The 19,746-nt window shown below is 33.7% G+C and overlaps 1 protein-coding gene across 4 annotated transcripts in view; it reads left to right on the top strand.

The window, feature by feature from the left end:
- The window catches only part of ZNF280D (zinc finger protein 280D), a 115,075-nt gene extending 96,831 nt beyond the window's left edge, over positions 1-18,244 (top strand). For 2 of the 4 annotated variants that reach the window (XM_079768472.1, XM_079768471.1), the window contains 4 exons: positions 5,855-5,900; positions 10,952-11,053; positions 13,578-13,633; positions 16,381-18,244. In XM_079768472.1, the coding sequence (XP_079624598.1) occupies positions 5,855-5,900; positions 10,952-11,053; positions 13,578-13,633; positions 16,381-16,993 (817 nt within the window). In that variant the 3' untranslated portion in view covers positions 16,994-18,244. The remainder of the gene's footprint in view (positions 1-5,854; positions 5,901-10,951; positions 11,054-13,577; positions 13,634-16,380) is intronic. The other 2 variants (XM_079768470.1, XM_079768473.1) reach the window with 2 other exon arrangements.
- The last annotated feature ends 1,502 nt before the right edge of the window (positions 18,245-19,746 follow it).

Genomic DNA, 19,746 nt, shown 5'->3' with positions numbered 1-19,746 from the left:
ATTTTTTAAACTTAAACTTCTTCTAATGCCACTTCAAAATAGGCTTGCTCAGGCCATGGTATTTTGTGGAAGAGCCGCACTCAAGGGGCCAAAGAGCCGCATTTGCCAACCACTGCCCTGAGGGGTCCTAGATTGGAAAGGGTACAGGCTGGGCTGAGGGACCAACACCCCCCCCATGCATGAATTTCGTGTACCAGGCCACTAGTCCTACCTAATAATAGACAAATATGCAAATTGACCATACCTCCGACACACCCACAAAGCCACGCTCACTATCCAATCAGAGCGAGCATGCGAATTAACCCAAACCAAGATGGCTACAGCCACAGAGAGCAAGGTTTCCTAGGTAACAGAGGAAGCCAAGGTTTCCGCCTGCCCTTGCCAGGCCTAAGCCTCCACTCAAGCTACAAAGTTTCAATTATAGAAGGTAAACAAATTCAAACAAATGGCAGCAGAATGGAGCTTGAGAGAGCAGGCCAGGGTTGCCGCCGGCAACAGGGGAAGCAAAGCTTTCCGCACACCCTGGCCGGGCCCACCCGCTTAAGGCTACAAAGTTTCAATTATAACCCCAACAGAAATGGTTGCCGGCCTCGGAGGGAGCCCCAGGCTTGGCTCTGCTCCAGGCTACAAAGTTTCAATTGTAGAAGGAAAGAAGGAAAATAAATTCCAGATACCAGGGCCTCTGCTTGGGTTGCCAGGGGGCATGGCCAGCCTGCAAACCACCACAGGCCCCTTGCTCAGGCCGCCCCACGCCCCAAGGGAACCCCTACCCTGATCCAGGACACCCTTCAGGGCAAACCAGCTGGCCCCCACCCATGCACCAGGCCTCTATCCTATCTAATAAAAGAGTAATCTGCAGATTGATCATCACTGCAACACACAGTATAGCTGCCCCCATGTGGTCAAAGATCCTGCCCCCATGTGGACACAAGATGGCCACTACAAGATAGCCAGCAGGAGAGGGCAGTTGGGAGGCACCCGGCCTGCAAGGGAGGGCAGTTGAGAAAGACCAGGCCTGCAAGGGAGGGCAGTTGAGAGGGACCAGGCTTGCAAGGGAGGGCAGTTGGAGGTGATCAATCCTGCAAGAGAGGGCAGTTAGGGGTGACCAGGCCAGCAGAGGAGGGAAGTTGGGGGCAAACAGGCTGGCAGCAGAGTTGTTAGGGGGTGATCAGACTGGCAGGCAGAAGCGGTTAGGGGCAATCAGGAAGGCAGGCAGGCAAGCAGTTGGGAGCCAGCAGTCCTGGATTTTGAGAGGGATGTCCGACTTCCCTTGAGGGGTCCCATATTGGAGAGGGTACAGGCTGGGCTGAGGGACAACCCCTCTCCGTGCACGAATTTCGTGAACTGGGTCTCTAGTCTGTTAATAAAAGGTTAGGAAGATGAGGAGGAATTGCCAAAGGAAACTGAAAAGAGTGGCTAATGACATGGAGGAAAACCAAGGGAGCTCACGTGCCCTTGGAGCCTTGGTTCTCTATTTGTAAATATGAGTGCTGACTTATTCTAGAGTTCTGAGATTCTGTTATTCAGTATTGGTTATAACTACATGTCATAATTTGTTCTGTTGAGAAGATGAATTCAGAATGCTACATATTCTTATCCCCAGTAGCTTTTTGACCTTGAGAAAATTAAATCATTCATATTGTTCCTAAGTACATTTAACTTTCTACATATACTCTAATAATAAAGTAATTCTCTTATATTTCTATAAAAGAAGGTAACTAGGTCAGTATTTTCCAAACTCTGTTTTATAGAACTAATGTCAATTATTTATAAATTGTCTGGGGGAAAATGTTTCCATGGTCAAATAAGTCAAGGAAATACAAATTAAAGTTACAGAGATTCTTTAATATGTGAATATAGAAGAGAATATTTATTTGACATTGGTCATGCTCTGGATGATGATTTTGGGGTTATTTGTACAGAAGTTATGATTTGAATTGTTCCTAAGGATGAGGTATACAAAACTGAACAGGTCTGAATGGTAAATATTTCCATATGAATGTTCTACAGGCACCACAAATTCAGTATGTACAAAATGGAATTCATTTTTTTTCTACAACATATGCTTTTCTCTCCTTGAATTGTCTTTCTTGATTATTGGCATTACCATTCTCTTGTGACTCAAGGCAGACATTTGGGGGCTCATATTTGCGCTTCTCATTTACATTTATCAAGTTGGCACTTCTATTCTGTTGATTTTACCTTGTTTACCATCTGCCTAAACTTTGTCTTCTCCTTGCTTTACTTAAGACAGCCATTAACTGTTCTTTTTATATGGACGCCTGACTAGAGCCTACCCTCTTTTAATATGTCCTTTCTCTTCCTGTTGCACAAATCTGATCATATTTTCCTATTAATTTTCCTTTTAGAATAAAGTTCTTAGCATAAACACTTTAGCATGGCAATCAAGACTTTTCCTGAAATGGCCCTTGCTATTTCTGCATTTTCAAGTTACTCTTCCTTGTTCCCTACAACCAATCATATGGGATCACTCAAGGTATCATATAATTGCCATCTTGTTTATTTCTTTGCCTTTACTCTGCCTTGAATCCCTTTCCCTGTTTTGCTCTTTTTTTCATTTAATCCTCACCGAAGGACATATTCATTAATTGTTAGAGAGAGAGAGAAGGGAAGAGAGAGGGATGAAAAAAATTGATGGATTGCCTCCCATATTGCACCCCAACCAAGATTGAACCCTCAATCTAGGTATATGCCCTGACCGGGAATTGAAACCATGAGTTTTCAGTGTTCAGGACAGTTCTCCAACAAACCTAAGCCACACCGGCCAGAGCTTTGCTCTTGCTGCAAACCAAGTTCACTGTGGTGTAATCACTCTGTCCTCTTTCACCTTCATAGTAACTTAGTCCTTTCTTTATACACCCACTGAGTCATAAGATGTCTCTTTTCTAGCACTTTACAATTCTGTAAACATTTGCTTCAATATGTTTCTATGACAGTGAACTTCTTGAAAGGAGGGACTGTGTGTTAACTGGACTGGAACTCTTAGCACAGTTACCTGATGTATGTGCAGCCCGGTAAATGTTTAGCTCAGTTACCCTTTCCATATATAATATCTGTTAACACCTCTCAGAACAAATGATCAGAAATGGTGCACTAGATTTTTACTATTATTTATTAGTATGTTGATTAGTATCTTAAATTTAATCCTGAATGTCTACTAGTAAGTGTAGGGTATTAAGAATTGGTTGTCTTTACTACTAGCTAGTTGTACAACCTCTTTCCAGCTTTTTTTTATAGTATGCTTACAAATATTCTTAAATTGAAGATTAAATTTTGAAAATTGCATTGAAATTTTTGGCTTTTAAATATTATTGGAAAGAGTGTGGCCTGGCTGAAATGAATCAACATTTTCTCCCTTATAGCTCCTTTCCCCATCCAATGGTATGTTTATAGTGTGAATGAAACTTCAAAAGAATATACTAATGTAACTGACCCAAAATATTCATTTTACATGTAACCTTGGATCATCTGACCTGCAGAATAATGCAAGTAGGGACATTTGTTTCATTTTCAACTTTAGAGGGAAGAGATTGTCCTTGAGAAATAAATCAGAAAGTTTATTTCAGCAGGTTTATATACAGAAGAAAAATTACTTATTTGCAATCATGTTCTTTAATTATTTGTTGTTGAAATTGATCACCAGTCAGTCCTGTTTTCTTTACATTGAAGTCTTAAATAGTGTTTGTTGAAATGCTACACAACATTTTTCTATAAAAAATTATGACAACATTCACAGGTAAAAAGTGTAATTATGTAATGGCAGATTCTTAGCTCAGAACTTTGAGCTTAGCAAATTTCACTGTCTTCTACCAAGCAATTGAATATCTCAAATGATGACTATTTCAGCAAGTATCTTTAATGAATAAAAATTACAGGTAAAAACTTCTTTCTTTAAAGAAAATGTTAATGATGTATTCATAGTGCATTATAATTTGTTAATCTTAAGTATGCTTTCATAGTTACAATAATGTATACATTTTAGTGATGAAGGTAATAATTCAATGAAATTTTAGATAATGTACATTTAAATATTTTTAGATCTGTTTTTTTTTAAATGTTTTTACTGGTTATTATAATTCTATTCATTAAACAGAATACCAACATGGTTAAACCCCAAACAAAATTGGCATCCCAATTTTGATAAACTTCTTAAGGCTAGTTGTTTTAATAATTTATTTTGTTCTCATTTATCAGTTTCTTAGCCAGTAAAATGGAGAGTAACAAAAAAACTCTGTTACCAACCTCCATTGCAGAAATGATAAGGACTCAATATCGCCAGTTGAAATGCAATAATATTAACACATGCTTAATAAGTAGCTTTCATTTTAATTGCTTCATAACATCAATTTATTAGGATTGCCATATGTGTAAATGGTTATCATGATGTTTCTTAAGAATGTAAGGTCTTTGATAACATTTTCAACAATAGGCTGAAAAGAAAAAGGCTTTTATAAAATACTCTTAAATTACTTTGTGATCAATTTGTTTCAGTTTTTCAAACTAAGTTTAAGATTATTAAATGCTTAGAAACAAATATCAATTGTAATTTACAAATTTATTTCAAAACCTCATTAACCCAATGCCTACTTGTTTCATCAGACTAATTTTTATGTTTTCTTACTGCTTTATACATGTTAATCTTAAAACTATTATTTTTCCATATATAAAATCATTAAAGCAGTGAAGTTTTACTGTACATTTGATGTTATTTCATTTTTATAAATAATATTGTTCACAATTAAATACTTGAGAGAATTACAAATCTTTAACCTGAAAACAATTGACATTTGTGCATTTTGCTCACTTTTTGTGCAAATTTTATTCATTTACATTTGTTTAGTAACTTAGTTCTAGTTATTTTAATATACTACCAATATAGTTCTCATGCACAAAAGGACATGCTCTATTTTAAATTATTTGTAATTTTATGTAATAACTAAAACATAGGTAAGTAATTGTACACAGTTACATTATTAAAATATAGTAAGGCACTAGCATTGTATAGACCTATTTTTTAAAATTTATCCTAAGAAAATGCATAAAGAAAAAGGGTTTTTACCAATTCCATATTTCAGATACTAACTATGAGAGTAGCTTTTAGCATGGTTGACACAGATGTCTTCATTTGTGTTCATGAAATTTAAGTTAGTATAGTTGTTGCTAATGTTAAATATATTAATACTTAAGTGTAGCTATTAAACCTTCATAAAGTTGTGAAATACTCAACTCTGTTAATGGCATTTCAGATCAGGTAAGCCTCCTAATTATGCAGATTTTAATATATAATATCAGCAAATGATACAGTCATCAACAGTTTCTGAAATAAAAAAAAACAGTTTCTGAAATAAAAATATTTTGGAAAAGTTAGTTTTTATATTGAATTGATTATTTTAAAAGTTTCATAGGTGGCATATGCCTTTGTTAATATAAGAAGTTACAATTAATATAGTTTTAGAAATTAAGAAGTTTTAAAAAATTTATAGTTAATATTTGAACTGTGCTTATAAAGGTTTTTAAGAGAATATGTCCTCCAAAATTCTAAATTTCCATGATTTTTATTACCTCTAGGTAAGTTAATTGTAATAGATACTGAAATTGCATTATTATTGAACTTCACCATAGGTAATATATATTCTCTCACATTTTAAGTCTTATAATAATAGTCAGTATTAATGCATATCACATATAATTACCATATATCATACTTTTATTTTTTAAAGAGTAAATCTTTTTTTGAAACTTACTAATGTATTATGCCATTTATTTTAAATTGTACTGTTTTATCTGTTTTCATTGTAATTATAAAAAATTCAATACTTATTTTGTTTTCAAGATTAAAAACTGAAGCTCCCATTAAGGAACAAAAACCTGTGTCTGAGGTAAATTTTGTCTTATTTTATACTTTAAAGATTTATACATTAGAAAGCATTATTGGTGTGGTTTTTCAGAAAAAGGTTTAATTCAATGGGCTTACATCAATAACAATTGTTGGCATGTTATCAGGAAAAAATTGAGATTTAAAAGAAACTTTATTAGATATAAAAATATCTAATCTTAAGTAAAATTGTAAGGTGGTTTTGTTTTGACAAAGACATATATTTCACTTGCTTGTTTAATTCAACTAGTGTGTAATGAATATAAATTTATGATTTTAAAATTCTGAAATCCATAAAACCTCTAACATTTGGTACATTGGAAAATTAATCTTTCCAAATGATATAACTTTGGGGGGTGGGGGGGACTTAGACTGTCAAAGATTTAACTAATTTTTTAAGTGAAAATATTTTGGATATATGGTAACTATGTTTTAGCTATCTTAAACAGGCACTATGAATATAACACTCAGGGTTATCATATAAATGTTATTTACTGGGCAGTCTAATAAATGAGAAATTTCTAAAGTTAGAAATAATTTTGCTCAAGTGCTTGCTTTCTTGATGTTAATTTTTTAAAATGTTACTTAATATTATTTGTGATGTTTTTGCTGAGTATAATTAAGTGAGGCAGGTTTAGCATTTATCTTTTGCATAGCATTATGTCTTATACAGAGAAAGTAAAACCAAGGCAGAAGTAGCAGCCTTCTTCCAAGTAGCTTTTATACCACAGAAAGTTTTCTTTTGCATGAAAGGTTTTTAACTACAAATAAATTTCTTTAATAAATGTAGGATATTTTGGTTATCTATTTATTCTTGAGTAGATTCGGTAGTTTGTGGTTTTTAAGGAATTGGAACATTTAATCTGAGATGTTGAATTTATGTGTATAGAGTTGTTTGTAGTATTCCCTTATTCTTTTAAATGTCTGTGGGTTCTGCAGTGATTAATCCTCTCTTTCATTCCTGATATTGGTAGTTTCTGTGTTTTTTTCCCTGTTGTTCTCATGTACTGTATATAACTTTTAAAGACAGAATACAATGTTATTGTTTTTGCTTTAGTCAGTTATTTGGTAATTAAAAACTTTAAAAAAAATAATATTGCATTTACCTTCATGTCTACTATTTCCAGTAGTCTTCATATCTTTATGGAGCTCTTTTTTTCTGTCTAGTATCATATTCCTTTGGCCTAAAGAACTTTCTTTGCTATATATTTCATTACATATCTACTGATAAGTAATGCTGTTAAAATTTTTTTCCATTTTTTTAAATATATTTCTTGTCAGTATAGAGGGTTGACAGTTTTCTTTCAGTAGTTTAAAGAAGGTATTGTATTGTCTCTTGGCTTGCATATGTTCTGATGAAATGTCTTACTGTAATTTTTATCTTTTGTTTCTATGTATGTATGTAACATGTCATTTTTCTTTGATTGCCCTTAAGATTTTATCTTTAGTCTTCATTATTTTGAACATGATTTGACTAAGTTTGGTCTGTTCATTTTTTTATTTATATGTTTATCTATTTTTGCATTTTTGTATTATTTTTTTTATTTTTTTATTTTATTTTTTTTGCATTTATACTGAGTGGTGTTCTCTAAGCTGTTTTGTATCTTCAGTTTCTGGGGTTCCAGTTTCACATGTGTTGTATCATTTCATGTTAGCCCCTGTTCTTAAATGCCTGTTCTGGTTTCTACACCCCATCCCCCAATACACACATACTCTTTTCTTTGTATTTCAGTTTGGTTAATTTCTATCTGTTGACCTATTGGTTTATTTTTAAGTTGTGTCAGGTCTAATGATGAGACCATCAAAGGCATTTTTCATCTGTCATTATGGATTGTTTTTTTCTAGCATTTGCATTGATTCTTATAGTTTCTGACCCTCTGCTAAAATTCCCATTCTAGTCATACATGTTGTCCTCCTTTTTCTACCAAAGCATTTAACATAATAATAATAGTAATATAAAATTTTCCACCCCATAATTCCAACTGCTGGGTCATATGTCAGTCTGGTTCTGCCGATTGCTTTGTCTCTTGTTAGTGCATCCCCACCCTCTGCCCCACCTTGCTTTTCTGTGTATTGTATAATGTTTGTTTGAAAGCAAGACATTATGTGTAGGACTCAGATAAAAGTATTTATATCTTAAAATGGGCATACCTTTTCTTACATTGGGTCATTAGTATGGGACTTGGGTCCATGTAAGAGTGATTGGACCTGGATTTTTATTTTCTTCATTAGTTTGAACAGGTATTTCTTTCAAGTATACATGTGATTTGGATAGTCCCTTGAGTAGATCCAGGTGGTTAAGTATGCATGTTGGAAAACTTTTAATTAATCTTCTAGATTTTTATCACGTGCAATGTAGTGGAATCAATGTTGTCCTACCCCAGTAATATTTTACTGTTACTACTATGTAATTTGTATAGCTTTCCATTTCCTCTTTAAAAATTAATTCCTTTCATATGCTAGATAGTATTTGGTGATTTTAGCTCTTTATATATATTAAAGAATGAAACACTAAAAAGTTCATAGAAAACCCTATGGTTTGGGATGGAGACAGGGCTATTTTGCATAGCCATACAGGTTGTGGACTCAGAACTCCAGAAGGCACTATTTTAGTACTCTAAAACATTATTGATATTTACTGTGTTAGAAATTATAATTGTGAAATCTTAAAATACTGATATTCTACTGCCTATGGATTCTTCTAAGATTTTTATAGTTTCCCATCTTATGTTTAAGTCCTTTATCCATTTCAAGTTTGTTTTTGTGTATGGTATAAGTTGGTGATCTAGTTTCATTTTTTTGCATGTATCTGTTCAATTTTCCCAACACCATTTATTGAAGAGACTGTCTTGATTTCAATGTATGCTCTTGCCTCCTTTGTCAAATATTAATTGAGCATAATGACTTGTGTCATTTTCTGGGTTCTCTGTTCTGTTCCATTGGTCTATGTCTGTTCTTGTGCCAGTACCAGGCAGTTTTGAGAACAGTGGCTTTGTAATATAGCTTGATGTCTGGTATTGTGATCCCTCCAACTTTGTTCTTCTTTCTCAAGATTGCTGCGGCTATTTGGGGTCTTTTTTATTCCATATGAATTTTTGGAAAGTTTGTTCTAGGTCTGTGAAATGTGTCATTGGTATTTTAATGGAATTTCATTGAATCTATAGATGGTTTTGGGTACTATGGATATTTTAATGATATTGATTCTACCAATCCATGAACACGGTATGTTCTTCCATTTGTTTATGTCTTCCTCTGTTTCTTTTTTCAACATCCTGTAGTTTTCTGAGTACAGGCCTTTTATCTCTTAAGTTTATTCCTAGGCATCTTAATTTTTTTGGTGCAATGGTGAATCGGATTGTTTTTTTATTTCTCTTTCTGTGAGTTAATTATTGCTGTATAAAAAAGCCACAGCTTTCTGGGTGTTAATTTTGTATCCTGTTACATTGCCAAATTCATTTATTAAGTCTAGTAGTTTTTTGATGGAATCTTTAGGCTTTTCTATTTGCAATATCATGTCATCTGCGAATAAGGACAGTTTTACTTCTTCTTTTCCAATTTGGATGCCTTTTATTTCTTCTTGTCTGATCGCTATGGCTAGCACTTCCAATACTATGTTGAACAGGAGTGGTGGAAGTGAGCATCCCTGTCTTGTTCCTGTTCTTAGGGGAAATGGTTTTAGTTTTTGCCCATTGAGTATGATGTTGGTTATAGGTTTGTCATTTATGGCTTTTATTATGTTGAGATATGATCCCTCTATTCCCACTTTGCTGAGAGTTTTTACCAAGAAAGGATGTTGGATTTTGTCAAATGCTTTTTCTGCATCAATTTGTATGATTATGTGATTTTTGTCTCTCAGTTTGTTTATGTGATGTATCACATTTATTGATTTGTGGGTATTATACCAGCCTTGCATCCCCGGAATAAATGTCACTTGGTCATGATGTATGATCTTTTTAATGTAATGCTGGATCTGATTTGCTAGAATTTTGTTGAGGATTTTGGCATCTATGTTCATCAAGGATATTGGCCTGAAATTCTCTTTTTTTTGTGTGGTATCTTTATCTGGTTTTGGGATTGGGGTAATGCCTGCTTCATAGAAAGTGCTTGGAAGTGTTCCTTCCTCTTGAATTGTTTGGAATAGTCTGAAGAGGATAGGTTTTAGTTCTTTGAATGTCAATAAAACTCCCCTGAAGTTAACATAAATACCATACATTTTTCTGAAAAAATAGCTGTTTCCCAAAATAAACTTAAAAGAAACAATATGCATTGTTTTCCACTTTTGCATATCTCTTTAATGTCTAGTTTAGTAGAAGAAAACAGAATTCTCATGTGTCTGCATTCAGTCTGTTGTGATATATTGTTTTGGTTGAAATTTATAAAGAATATCAGACTTATCCAGTACTTTAAAAATCTTTTCAGATAATTCTGATTATTCTTCTTTAATATTACATCAAAAATAGACAAGTGGGCCCTAATCAGTTTGGCTCAGTGGATAGAGCGTCGGCCTGTGGACTGAAAGGTCCCAGGTTCGATTCTGGTCAAGGGCACATGCTTGGGTTGCAGGCTCGATACCCAGTAGGGGGCATGCAGGAGGCAGCCCACCAATGATTCTCTCTCATCATTGATGTTCTTATCTCTCTCTCTCTCTCTCCCTTTCTCTCTGAAAGCAATAAAAAATTATATATATTTTTAAAAATAGACAAGTAGAAGTTTTCTTAAATATGTATTGCAATGTGTAATCGACTCCATTTAACTACATTTTTTGTACTTCGTTACATTAAAATCTATTATTCTGTCTTAAACTTTGATTGAATATTTTATCCATGGTTGATTTTATGTCAGGCATTGCTCATTTGTATAATATTGGATCACTGAGTTACTTAAATCTCCCAAACGTTGACATGTTTCATTATATAATATCAATTATCACGTTCATTAAGATTATCATGAATCTCATCAGTGGTGAATACAAGCTTTCCTAAAATTTAATTTTTACTTGAATTTTATTATTTTAAAAAAATTTTTTTTTAATATATTTTATTGATTTTTTTACAGAGAGGAAGGGAGAGGGATAGAGAGCTAGAATCATCGATGAAAAAGAAACATCGACCAGCTGCCTCCTGCATGCCCCCTACCAGGGATGTGCCCGCAACCAAGGTACATGCCCTTGACCGGAATCGAACCTGGGACCTTTCAGTCCGCAGACCGACGCTCTATCCACTGAGCCAAACCGGTTTTGGCTTGAATTTTATTATTAACAACAAATAATATCAGTTGTTTTCTTTGGCATGGCAGGTTCAATTTGTCAATTTTCAAGAAAATGTCTACTGGACAGCCAAGTTTAAATGCCCATAGTTTTACAGTCATTCTTGCCCATACTTTGCCAGTCATTCTTTAAAATAAAAACAATGTTAAATGGAAAAAATATGGCTAGGTTTTGCCCACAGCTTATCACAGACTGATTTTCAGTATGCAGTACTTTATGCATACATTCTACTTTATCACAATATTAAAAAGACATACTAAAGGATTGAAATATAATAAAATCATATAATAAAATTTCCTGCTGGTGTGTGCTGGTAAAGAATACAATGATTGCCAGTATAAATTTGATTTAATGCCATTCCTTTGATTTGTGTTAAGATGCCAGCATTTTTACCCACCACTGCTTTTGTTTTAACCTCATGTGCCTTGGGTGTTTTGGAGGCCCTAGGTGTCTGTGAACCGCACTCAAGAACTGCTTACCTGGATTTATATATGTAAAGGTCACCTCCTGGATTGCAGTACAATCTGTACAGTCTGCATGGGAATTGTTTAAACTCTAACGTATAAAATCGGGTGCTCTGCTGGCTGATTCGTTGGTGGAAAGTATGGTTTCAAAACCATTATGGGAAATCTTTTCTTTGGGGCTGGTAATTTTCTCCAAAGAGGAAATCTTCTAAGTTCCAGTTGGGAATGGTAGGATGAAGAGTGATTCCTCTGGCTCCTGGGACTATGGATTCCTTCACTCAGTTTATGGACTTTTATTAATTTTTTTGTTTTATTTCTTTTTCTCATGCCTGCCCTTTGTTGTTCCTGGTGTTTGTTCACAAGTTTACATTGTGTCCAGTTCAGAGTTAACCTTGAGCCACTGTGTAAGAATAGGTATCTGTTGTGTGAGTTATTGAAAAAGCATTTAGATTTCTCAGCAGTCTTTGTGCTTCATTTTTACCTTTTCTGTACTGAATATTGTACTGAATTTCTCCAAATACCACATTTCTTGGGTTGCCTGGACAAATTGATTCTCTTCTTACACTTCCCACTCAGATATTGTGTTGTAACTTCCTCCACACTGTAAAGTCAGTTTCCAGCCACTTTCCATTTAAAAATTTGTTGAAATCTCTTTGACAATAAGTTTGCTTTGGTGTTTTCTTGGTCTTTATGAGTGAAAATGGTTTCTTTCTTTGCCCTCACTGTAGCAGGGTTTTGGGAAAGTGAGGAAATAAATGTATGTGATTAATATACCATTATCACAGGCTTGTTTTAGTCACTATACTGGTTAAGAGCTAGATCTGGATTTTAATCTGTACCACTTATTGTGGTATTGCTTTAGTTCTCTACTTAACCTGTGAAGTCTTATTTTTCATTTATAAAAATAGAATTTATGATATCTAATATGAGAATTAAATGAGATAGTGAATATAAAGTTCATACTACATGCATTATATGTGCTTATTAATTGGTAACTCATAAACTGTTTTGCTGGCCTCTTGCAAACTGAGGTTTTATTCTATTCCTTCCTCTCCCTAAAAGATTGGAAATAAGCAAAATATTGAGTTTGTCTATCATTTATTATTACTTAGTTTGACAATGGAAGGGTTACTGTGACTCATATGAAATGATAATTTTCACAAATGTTTGTATTTTAAGTGTCTATACTTAATATGTTTGTATAAGAAATACTGTGAATACAACTTGTTCAAATATAAGTTGTCTAAAACTGTAACTAGTTTTCTATTCCAGTAAAATGAATTGAAAGTTGAAAATTCGTGTATAACTTTAGACTTAACCCCAAATTTAACTATAGTATAATTATTCTTAGGTATCTGCAGTGGGTTGGTTTCAGGACCTCACTCCCATCCCTAAGGATACCAAAGTCCGTGGATATTCAAGTCCCTTATATAAAACAGTATAAAATATTGCATACAGTTGGCCTTCCACATCCGTGGATTTCCAACCGCAGATTGAAAATACTATTTTTAATCCAAAGTTGGTTGAATCCACCAAAACGAAACCAAGGGATTTAGAGTGCCAACTATATATTTATTGAAGAAAAATCTGCATTTAAGTGAACCTGCACAGTTTAAACCCGTGTTGTTCAAGGAACTGTGATTATAATTATGGTCCATATTTTAAACAGAATCTAAGGAAACCAGGTATTCTTATAATTGGATAACTGTTTCATGACTGATTCAGAAACTTGTGGTACAAAGAATTTTGTACAGGTTTCTTTAAAAACAATTTTAAAAATTATACTTTTGATAATGAGAATTATTCTAGTTTGTATTTTTAATTAAAAATTGTTTTTCTAGTTCCTTGGTATATAAGATTGCACACTTAAATTTCTTTTATCCAGAAAGGTTAGTATAATAAAAGTAGTTTAAGCTGATCCATGATGATAAATTATTATTTATTATTTCAGGAAATCGCAAGACCTAGTATGGCTGAAGGAAAAACAGAAACATCAAATTCTGAAAGGTAAATATAAGGAAAAACTGAATCTCAAATCCAAGTATGTGTATAAAATGACACTTGAGTTGTATTATTGTAGTTAAATAAAGGAGTAAATACTTGTATATGTTATTGATTTTAATAATGACTTAATTAAAATAAATTTTTGAAATTTTAATATAGCAAAATTATATTACAGATCCCTAATTTTGAAATACTCTTATACATGTAGAGTATAAAGTTGTTTAAAAAGTTTTAAAGTACTAACTAGTAAGTAAAATTTAACAGATTTTTATTGCCTTTGTTAAATGAAAACAGTTACAATTAGCTACAAGTTACAACATGGGGACAATTATCACAAATAGGTAATTTTAAAATCTTTTTTAAGTATTTTCAAAAAGCTTTAAAGCTACTTATTTATGTGGTGGCATCTCAACTTAAAGTTTCAAAATTTAGAAATTGGTTTTTAAAAATTTAATGCTCAGAACACTAAAGAACACAAGACATTCACAATCTTTTAGTTAAAGAATTCTAACTTTCTAATTATAACTCTTTCCAGATAAAGATAATTTTATTTTACCTTAAAATTAAATAATTTCTCCATTTTTATCTTTCTACTGTATATTTTACAGTAGGTTGCTTGTTAATCTCATGAGATTAATCTATTGCTCTTAAAAAACAAATTATGGAATAAGGTTTTATGAAAGGTCTTAACTTAGACTTAACTTAGCATTTTTGATAGAATCCTGGAGGGGAGGGAGAAGAGTTTACTAAAATTCAACTAGAGGGAAAAAGCAGACTAGTAACTTCTGAATTACTTAACATTTTTTGTAAATTCTAGTTAGTCCAAAAAGAGCTGAACAAAAATAACAATTATACCACTCTAAATGAGGAAAATATAATTTTCTTCAGTTGATGTAATTGACCTATAAGAAACAAAAAAAGTGAGCTGAGATTCTTTTCTATATACCAATAACATCTTTTTTATATACCAGTTACAAAATATAATGGACAAAAGAGTAAATTCACAATATTAACAAAAATGAGAAATATGTAAGATCTAAAAAAAAACAAAAACAAAAATTTACTGAGATAGAAAATAATATATTAATAACTTGCATGATAGGCCATTTGCAAATTATGTTGTGGGTTTAATGAACACTTAGTTGAAAATTCCAATGACATTTGGTTTGGAAACTGACAAAGTTTAAGGTTCTGATTTCTCTATTTATTAATATCATAATTTATATAATTATTACCCTGTTGTTAGATATTAAGGTTGTTTGTGTATTCACTATTGCAACATTATTTTATTGGACATCCTTGTACAAATATCCTTTACATTTTTAAATGATTAGATTTAGGGAGAATAGCAGTATAATGAAGGCAGTTTGCTCTATTAAATAACAAAGCACATTGTAAAATGTATCATTATTAAGACTATGTAGTATTGGCTCAAGAATAGTGTGAAGACAGATCAGAGCAAAATGCATTACAGAGAAATCACCTTCCTATATAATAAAGAGGTAATATGCAAATTGACCATCACACCCTTGCACAAGATGGCCGCCCCATGTCGTCACAAGATGGCCACCACAAGATAGCCAGTAGGGTAGGGCAGTTAGGGGCGACCAGGCCAGCAGGGGAGGGCAATTGGGGGTGACCAGGCCAGCAGGGGAGGGCAGTTGGGGGGCAATCGGGCCGGCAGGGGGGAGCAGTTAGGCATCGATCAGGCTGGCAGGGGAGGGGTTAGGGGATGATCAGGCTGGCAGGCAGAAGCAATTAGGGGCACTCAGGCAGGCATGCAGTTGGGAGCCAGCAGTCCTGGATTGTGAGAGGGATCCCAGATTGGAGAGGGTGCAGGCTGGGCTGAGGGACCATCCCCCCACCCCCAGTGCATGAATTTCGTGCACCAGGGCTCTAGTATAAATATAATTTAGTAAATAATAAATATTTGATACCATTGGTTTGATATTTGTCATTTCATTAGGGAAAAGTCTAAATTTTGTGTAGATTGATGTAAGAAATAAGACTTGTGTTATCATAAATTAATTTTCACTAAAATAAGCATTGTTACATCTAGATAAGGGGCTAGAGATCCTCTTAGAAGTCTTTTGTTTCTAATGTTTTATTATGTATTAGATAGTTTCTATAACACATAAGGGTAAGAGTAAACACATAGAAACACACTCAAACATATATGTATACAAACATGCACACACATCTATGAATATATGCATGTATATTTACATATATTTTTCAGGCATATTTTTGTGTTTTCTTTAATTAGGTTGTTAAAAATTAGGAAAATATTTGTGAATGCTTATCAGATTTTCATAGGGAAAGACACTGTAACCATAACAGGACGTGTAAGTCATAAAAGAAAAATAGTTATTTTTACATAGTGTATTTATTTATTTCTTATTTAAAGTACTCTTAGAAATTAATAAGAAAGCATAAATTTTAACTGAAAACAGGCAAGGATGTTAACAAATGAAAATGATAACCAGGACTAAAACCAGTTGTTAGACTCTATAGGTCTATTTTTAATATGGGATTCTGAAGTTTTTCATTCTTGCCTCAGAAAATGGCCATCTCCTAATTGTAATATGGCAAGTACTGTGAACCTGTTTGTGTTTTTTCCCCCTCCTTTTTGGTGGGCAAGTGGGCCTTGGCTTTTTTTTTTTTTTTAATTAGAGCATGTCTTTATTTTGATCATGTTAAAAAATATTGTATTTTAAAGCAATAGATAATAAATGGCCTTGTCTTTTCAGTAAATATGATAAAGCTTCTTCAGAGGAAAAAAGTGGATGTGATGCAAATGCATTTGAAGGCTCAACAAAAAATGAAGAAAGCATAATAGTTCCAGATAAGGAAAACAATACCTGTCTTGAAGACAAGGAAACTGGCTCAAAGAATATCTTCAGTTATGTTTCAAATACTGGTAAAGATAAAGTGGAAAAGGAAAAACAAATAGAACACATAGATCAGGAAACAGAGTTGAAGATGTGCCAAAGTTCAGAAAACATAATTTCATGTGATCAGATTAAAGATCAAAGCTCCAATGAAGCTAGGTTTTCTTCAAAGAATATTAAGGATTTGCGGTTAGCCTCTGGTGATGTGAGCATTGATCAGTTTTTGAGAAAAAGAGATGAACCTGAATCTGTTAGTTCTGATGTTAGTGAGCAAGGCAGTATTCATCTGGAACCTTTGACTCCGTCAGAGGTACTTGAGTATGAAGCCACAGAAATTCTTCAGAAAGGTAGTGATCCTTCAGCCAAGTCTGATGAAGTAGTGTCTGATCAAAAAGATGATATTCCTGGAGAAAATAGTCCTAGCACAACAGAGACAACAACAGACCTGGCAGATGAAAAGGAAAGAAGTTGAAATTAGTTGTCAGTCTCAGTTTTAGTGTATCAATGGTAAGAGCATTCAGATCAGTGCTACCAGGTGAGCTCAGTAGAGTTCAGAAATAGAAAAATGTGAGGAGATCATTCATACACTTTATCTCTATGTCCAACCTAGGTTATTACAGAAATCAGTTCAATAATAGCATGATTAGTATGAGTTTCCAAGAGGTTTTAAAACATAAATAGAAAAGCTTCATTTAACAGTTCTCAAGGAAATGGAACTTGGTTGCCAGTATGAATTTATTATTAGAATATTATTTATGTTTATAAAGCAGTGAAACTTCCATCAATCCTAAGCTAAAAATCCTTATTACCTTTATATTCTTCTCAATTAACTTAAAAGAAGAAATTTGGAAACCATATATCTTTTGGGAATTTTAAACTAATGACTAATTGGCATTGTTAATAAAGCTTTATTTGGAGTATGATGCTGGTAAATGCATAGAGTGTGAAATTAATGAATCTCTTGAGAATTTTGATACACATAAACAATTTTGGATTTAATATAACATTCCAGACTGTCAGAAGCATGTAAACAGAATATTTGAATCTGTGTACCTCCATACATGTATTAGTCTGCCAGGCTGTAAGCTTACCTTAATTAAACTTTCAGTGAAAGTGAAATTATTAAAACATAAATTTATATTTGTATTTTTGTCAGTGTGAACTGTGCAGAAATTTCTTGATGTTGCTAGTTGTATAAAGTAGAAACCCATTGTTAAAACTCCTGTAGTTATTATGCTTTTAACGTTGTTTTACTGATCTTTAGAAATAGACCCATAAAAATGGTCTGGAAACCAAACCAAAGTATGGAATAATGTAGATATTGTAAAGCAGTCAACTGAAAACATGTCCTGGCATGAGTCCAGCCATGTTTAAGTGACATTTTCTTTAATTGTAAAATAGAAACTTCAAATGGGACCTAAAGCAGTGATGTAAAAAATTGTTTTGGGATATTTAGTCTAATTTATCCATAAGATGGCTGCTAAATTGATTTCTCAGTTGTTTTTAATCATCTAGTAAATAATAGATTTAGAAATGAGTAAATGAATAACCATAGTTTGCTTTGAAGTACTAATAAACTTTTATTTAAAATGTTACATTTTTACTTCTTAAAATGTGCTTTGAATCTTTAAATTTTGTTTCACTGAATATTAAATGTTTTAAATGTCTGTTAAAATCCTGCTGTATATAGTAGTTTTTAAGTAAATATTTCCAATAAAAATTGAACCTGAATAATTTTATTTCTCAGAAAACTGCTTGAATAAGTTTACCTTTGGCGCCTTTAGAAACTATATTTGTTTAAGGAATTTTCATGTTAAAGTTAGTGGTAGGATTTTATTCTGTATTTTTAATTGGTATATGATATATCATAAGTTAGTACTTAAAGTATAAGGGAAAATACTGCTAATATTTACAGAGAATGGACTTGTTTACTAAATCCTTTCACTTCAAGAGATATATTATTTAATACTAGAGGCCCGGTGCACGAAATTCGTGCACTGGGGTGGGGTCCCTCAGCCTGGCCTGCGCCCTCTCACAGTCCAGGACCCCTCACTTCTTACCGCCGCCTGCTCACTGCTCCTTACTGCTCGGCTCACTGCTCCTTAGCGCTGCCACAGAGGCAGGAGAGGCTCCCGCCACCACCACTGTGCTTGCCAGCAGTGAGCCTGGCTTCTGGCTGAGCGGTGCTCCCCCTGTGGGAATGCACTGACCACCAGGGGGCAGCTCCTGCATTGAGCGTCTGCCCCCTCGTGGTCAGTGTGCATCATAGCAACTGGTCATTTTGGTCTTGCCACTGTAACAGTTGCTTAGGATTTTATTATATAGATTATAGTTTTCTATCTGCTCAGTACATTAAAGATGCTAAATGGCAAAATATATTATCAACGTATTTTCTTGAATATTTGGGAGGTAGCAGTGTAAATATTTTCACTTTTTCTGCACCTAAACAAAAATAGGGAGGAAAGGATCCATTAACTGTCACCCTTAACCTTGTTGAAACATACATCTATATAGCAGAAAAGATTTGGGGAGTAATTTAAATCTTAGAAGAGCAGGGAGTAGATAAAAGTTTATATAAGTACCACTTTCTGAATGTCATTCAGTTAGTTCCCAAGCCTATGCTTGAGCCTTGTACCAAAATAAGTCCAAATGACACTATAATCCCTTTTGAGCTTTGGGGTTGTTCTTTTTCTGCCTCTATAAGAATAGTGGTAAAAATGGGAATAATGATAGTAAAAAAAAAGAAGAATAGTGGTATTCAAAATAGCTGATCAGTAAACTGACTTTTAGAGAAAAAGGAAGTGAGAAGGAGAGAAAGAGAAACATTGATGTGAGAGTGAGACTGACTGCCTCCTGTACCCCCTATTTATCTCAGGCATGTGTTGGGAATCGAATGAGCAACCTTTCCGTGCTCTGGACAATGCCCACCCAACCAGCCAGAACCTAAACATTTCTTATTTTTCTTTTTTAAGTTCAAACAAAGTCTTGTTTTATTTTATTTTATTTTATTTTTAAATAAATCTTTATTGTTCAGATCATTACAGGTGTTCCTCTTTTATTCCCATCCCCATAGCTCCCCTCCAGCTGATTCCCCACCCCATGCCCTTATCCCCTGCCACTGTCTTCATCCATAGGTGTAAGACTTTTGTCCAATCTCTTCCCACACCCCTCAGACCACCTTCCCCCCTGAGAATTGTCAGTCCACTCCCTTTCTGTGTCCCTGAT

This window comes from Cnephaeus nilssonii, assembly GCF_951640355.1.
Source record: "Cnephaeus nilssonii genome assembly, chromosome: 4".
Lineage (NCBI taxonomy): Eukaryota > Metazoa > Chordata > Mammalia > Chiroptera > Vespertilionidae > Cnephaeus > Cnephaeus nilssonii.
The sequence above is the reverse complement of the archived record's forward strand: the minus strand, read 5'-3'. Positions and strand labels throughout refer to the sequence as shown.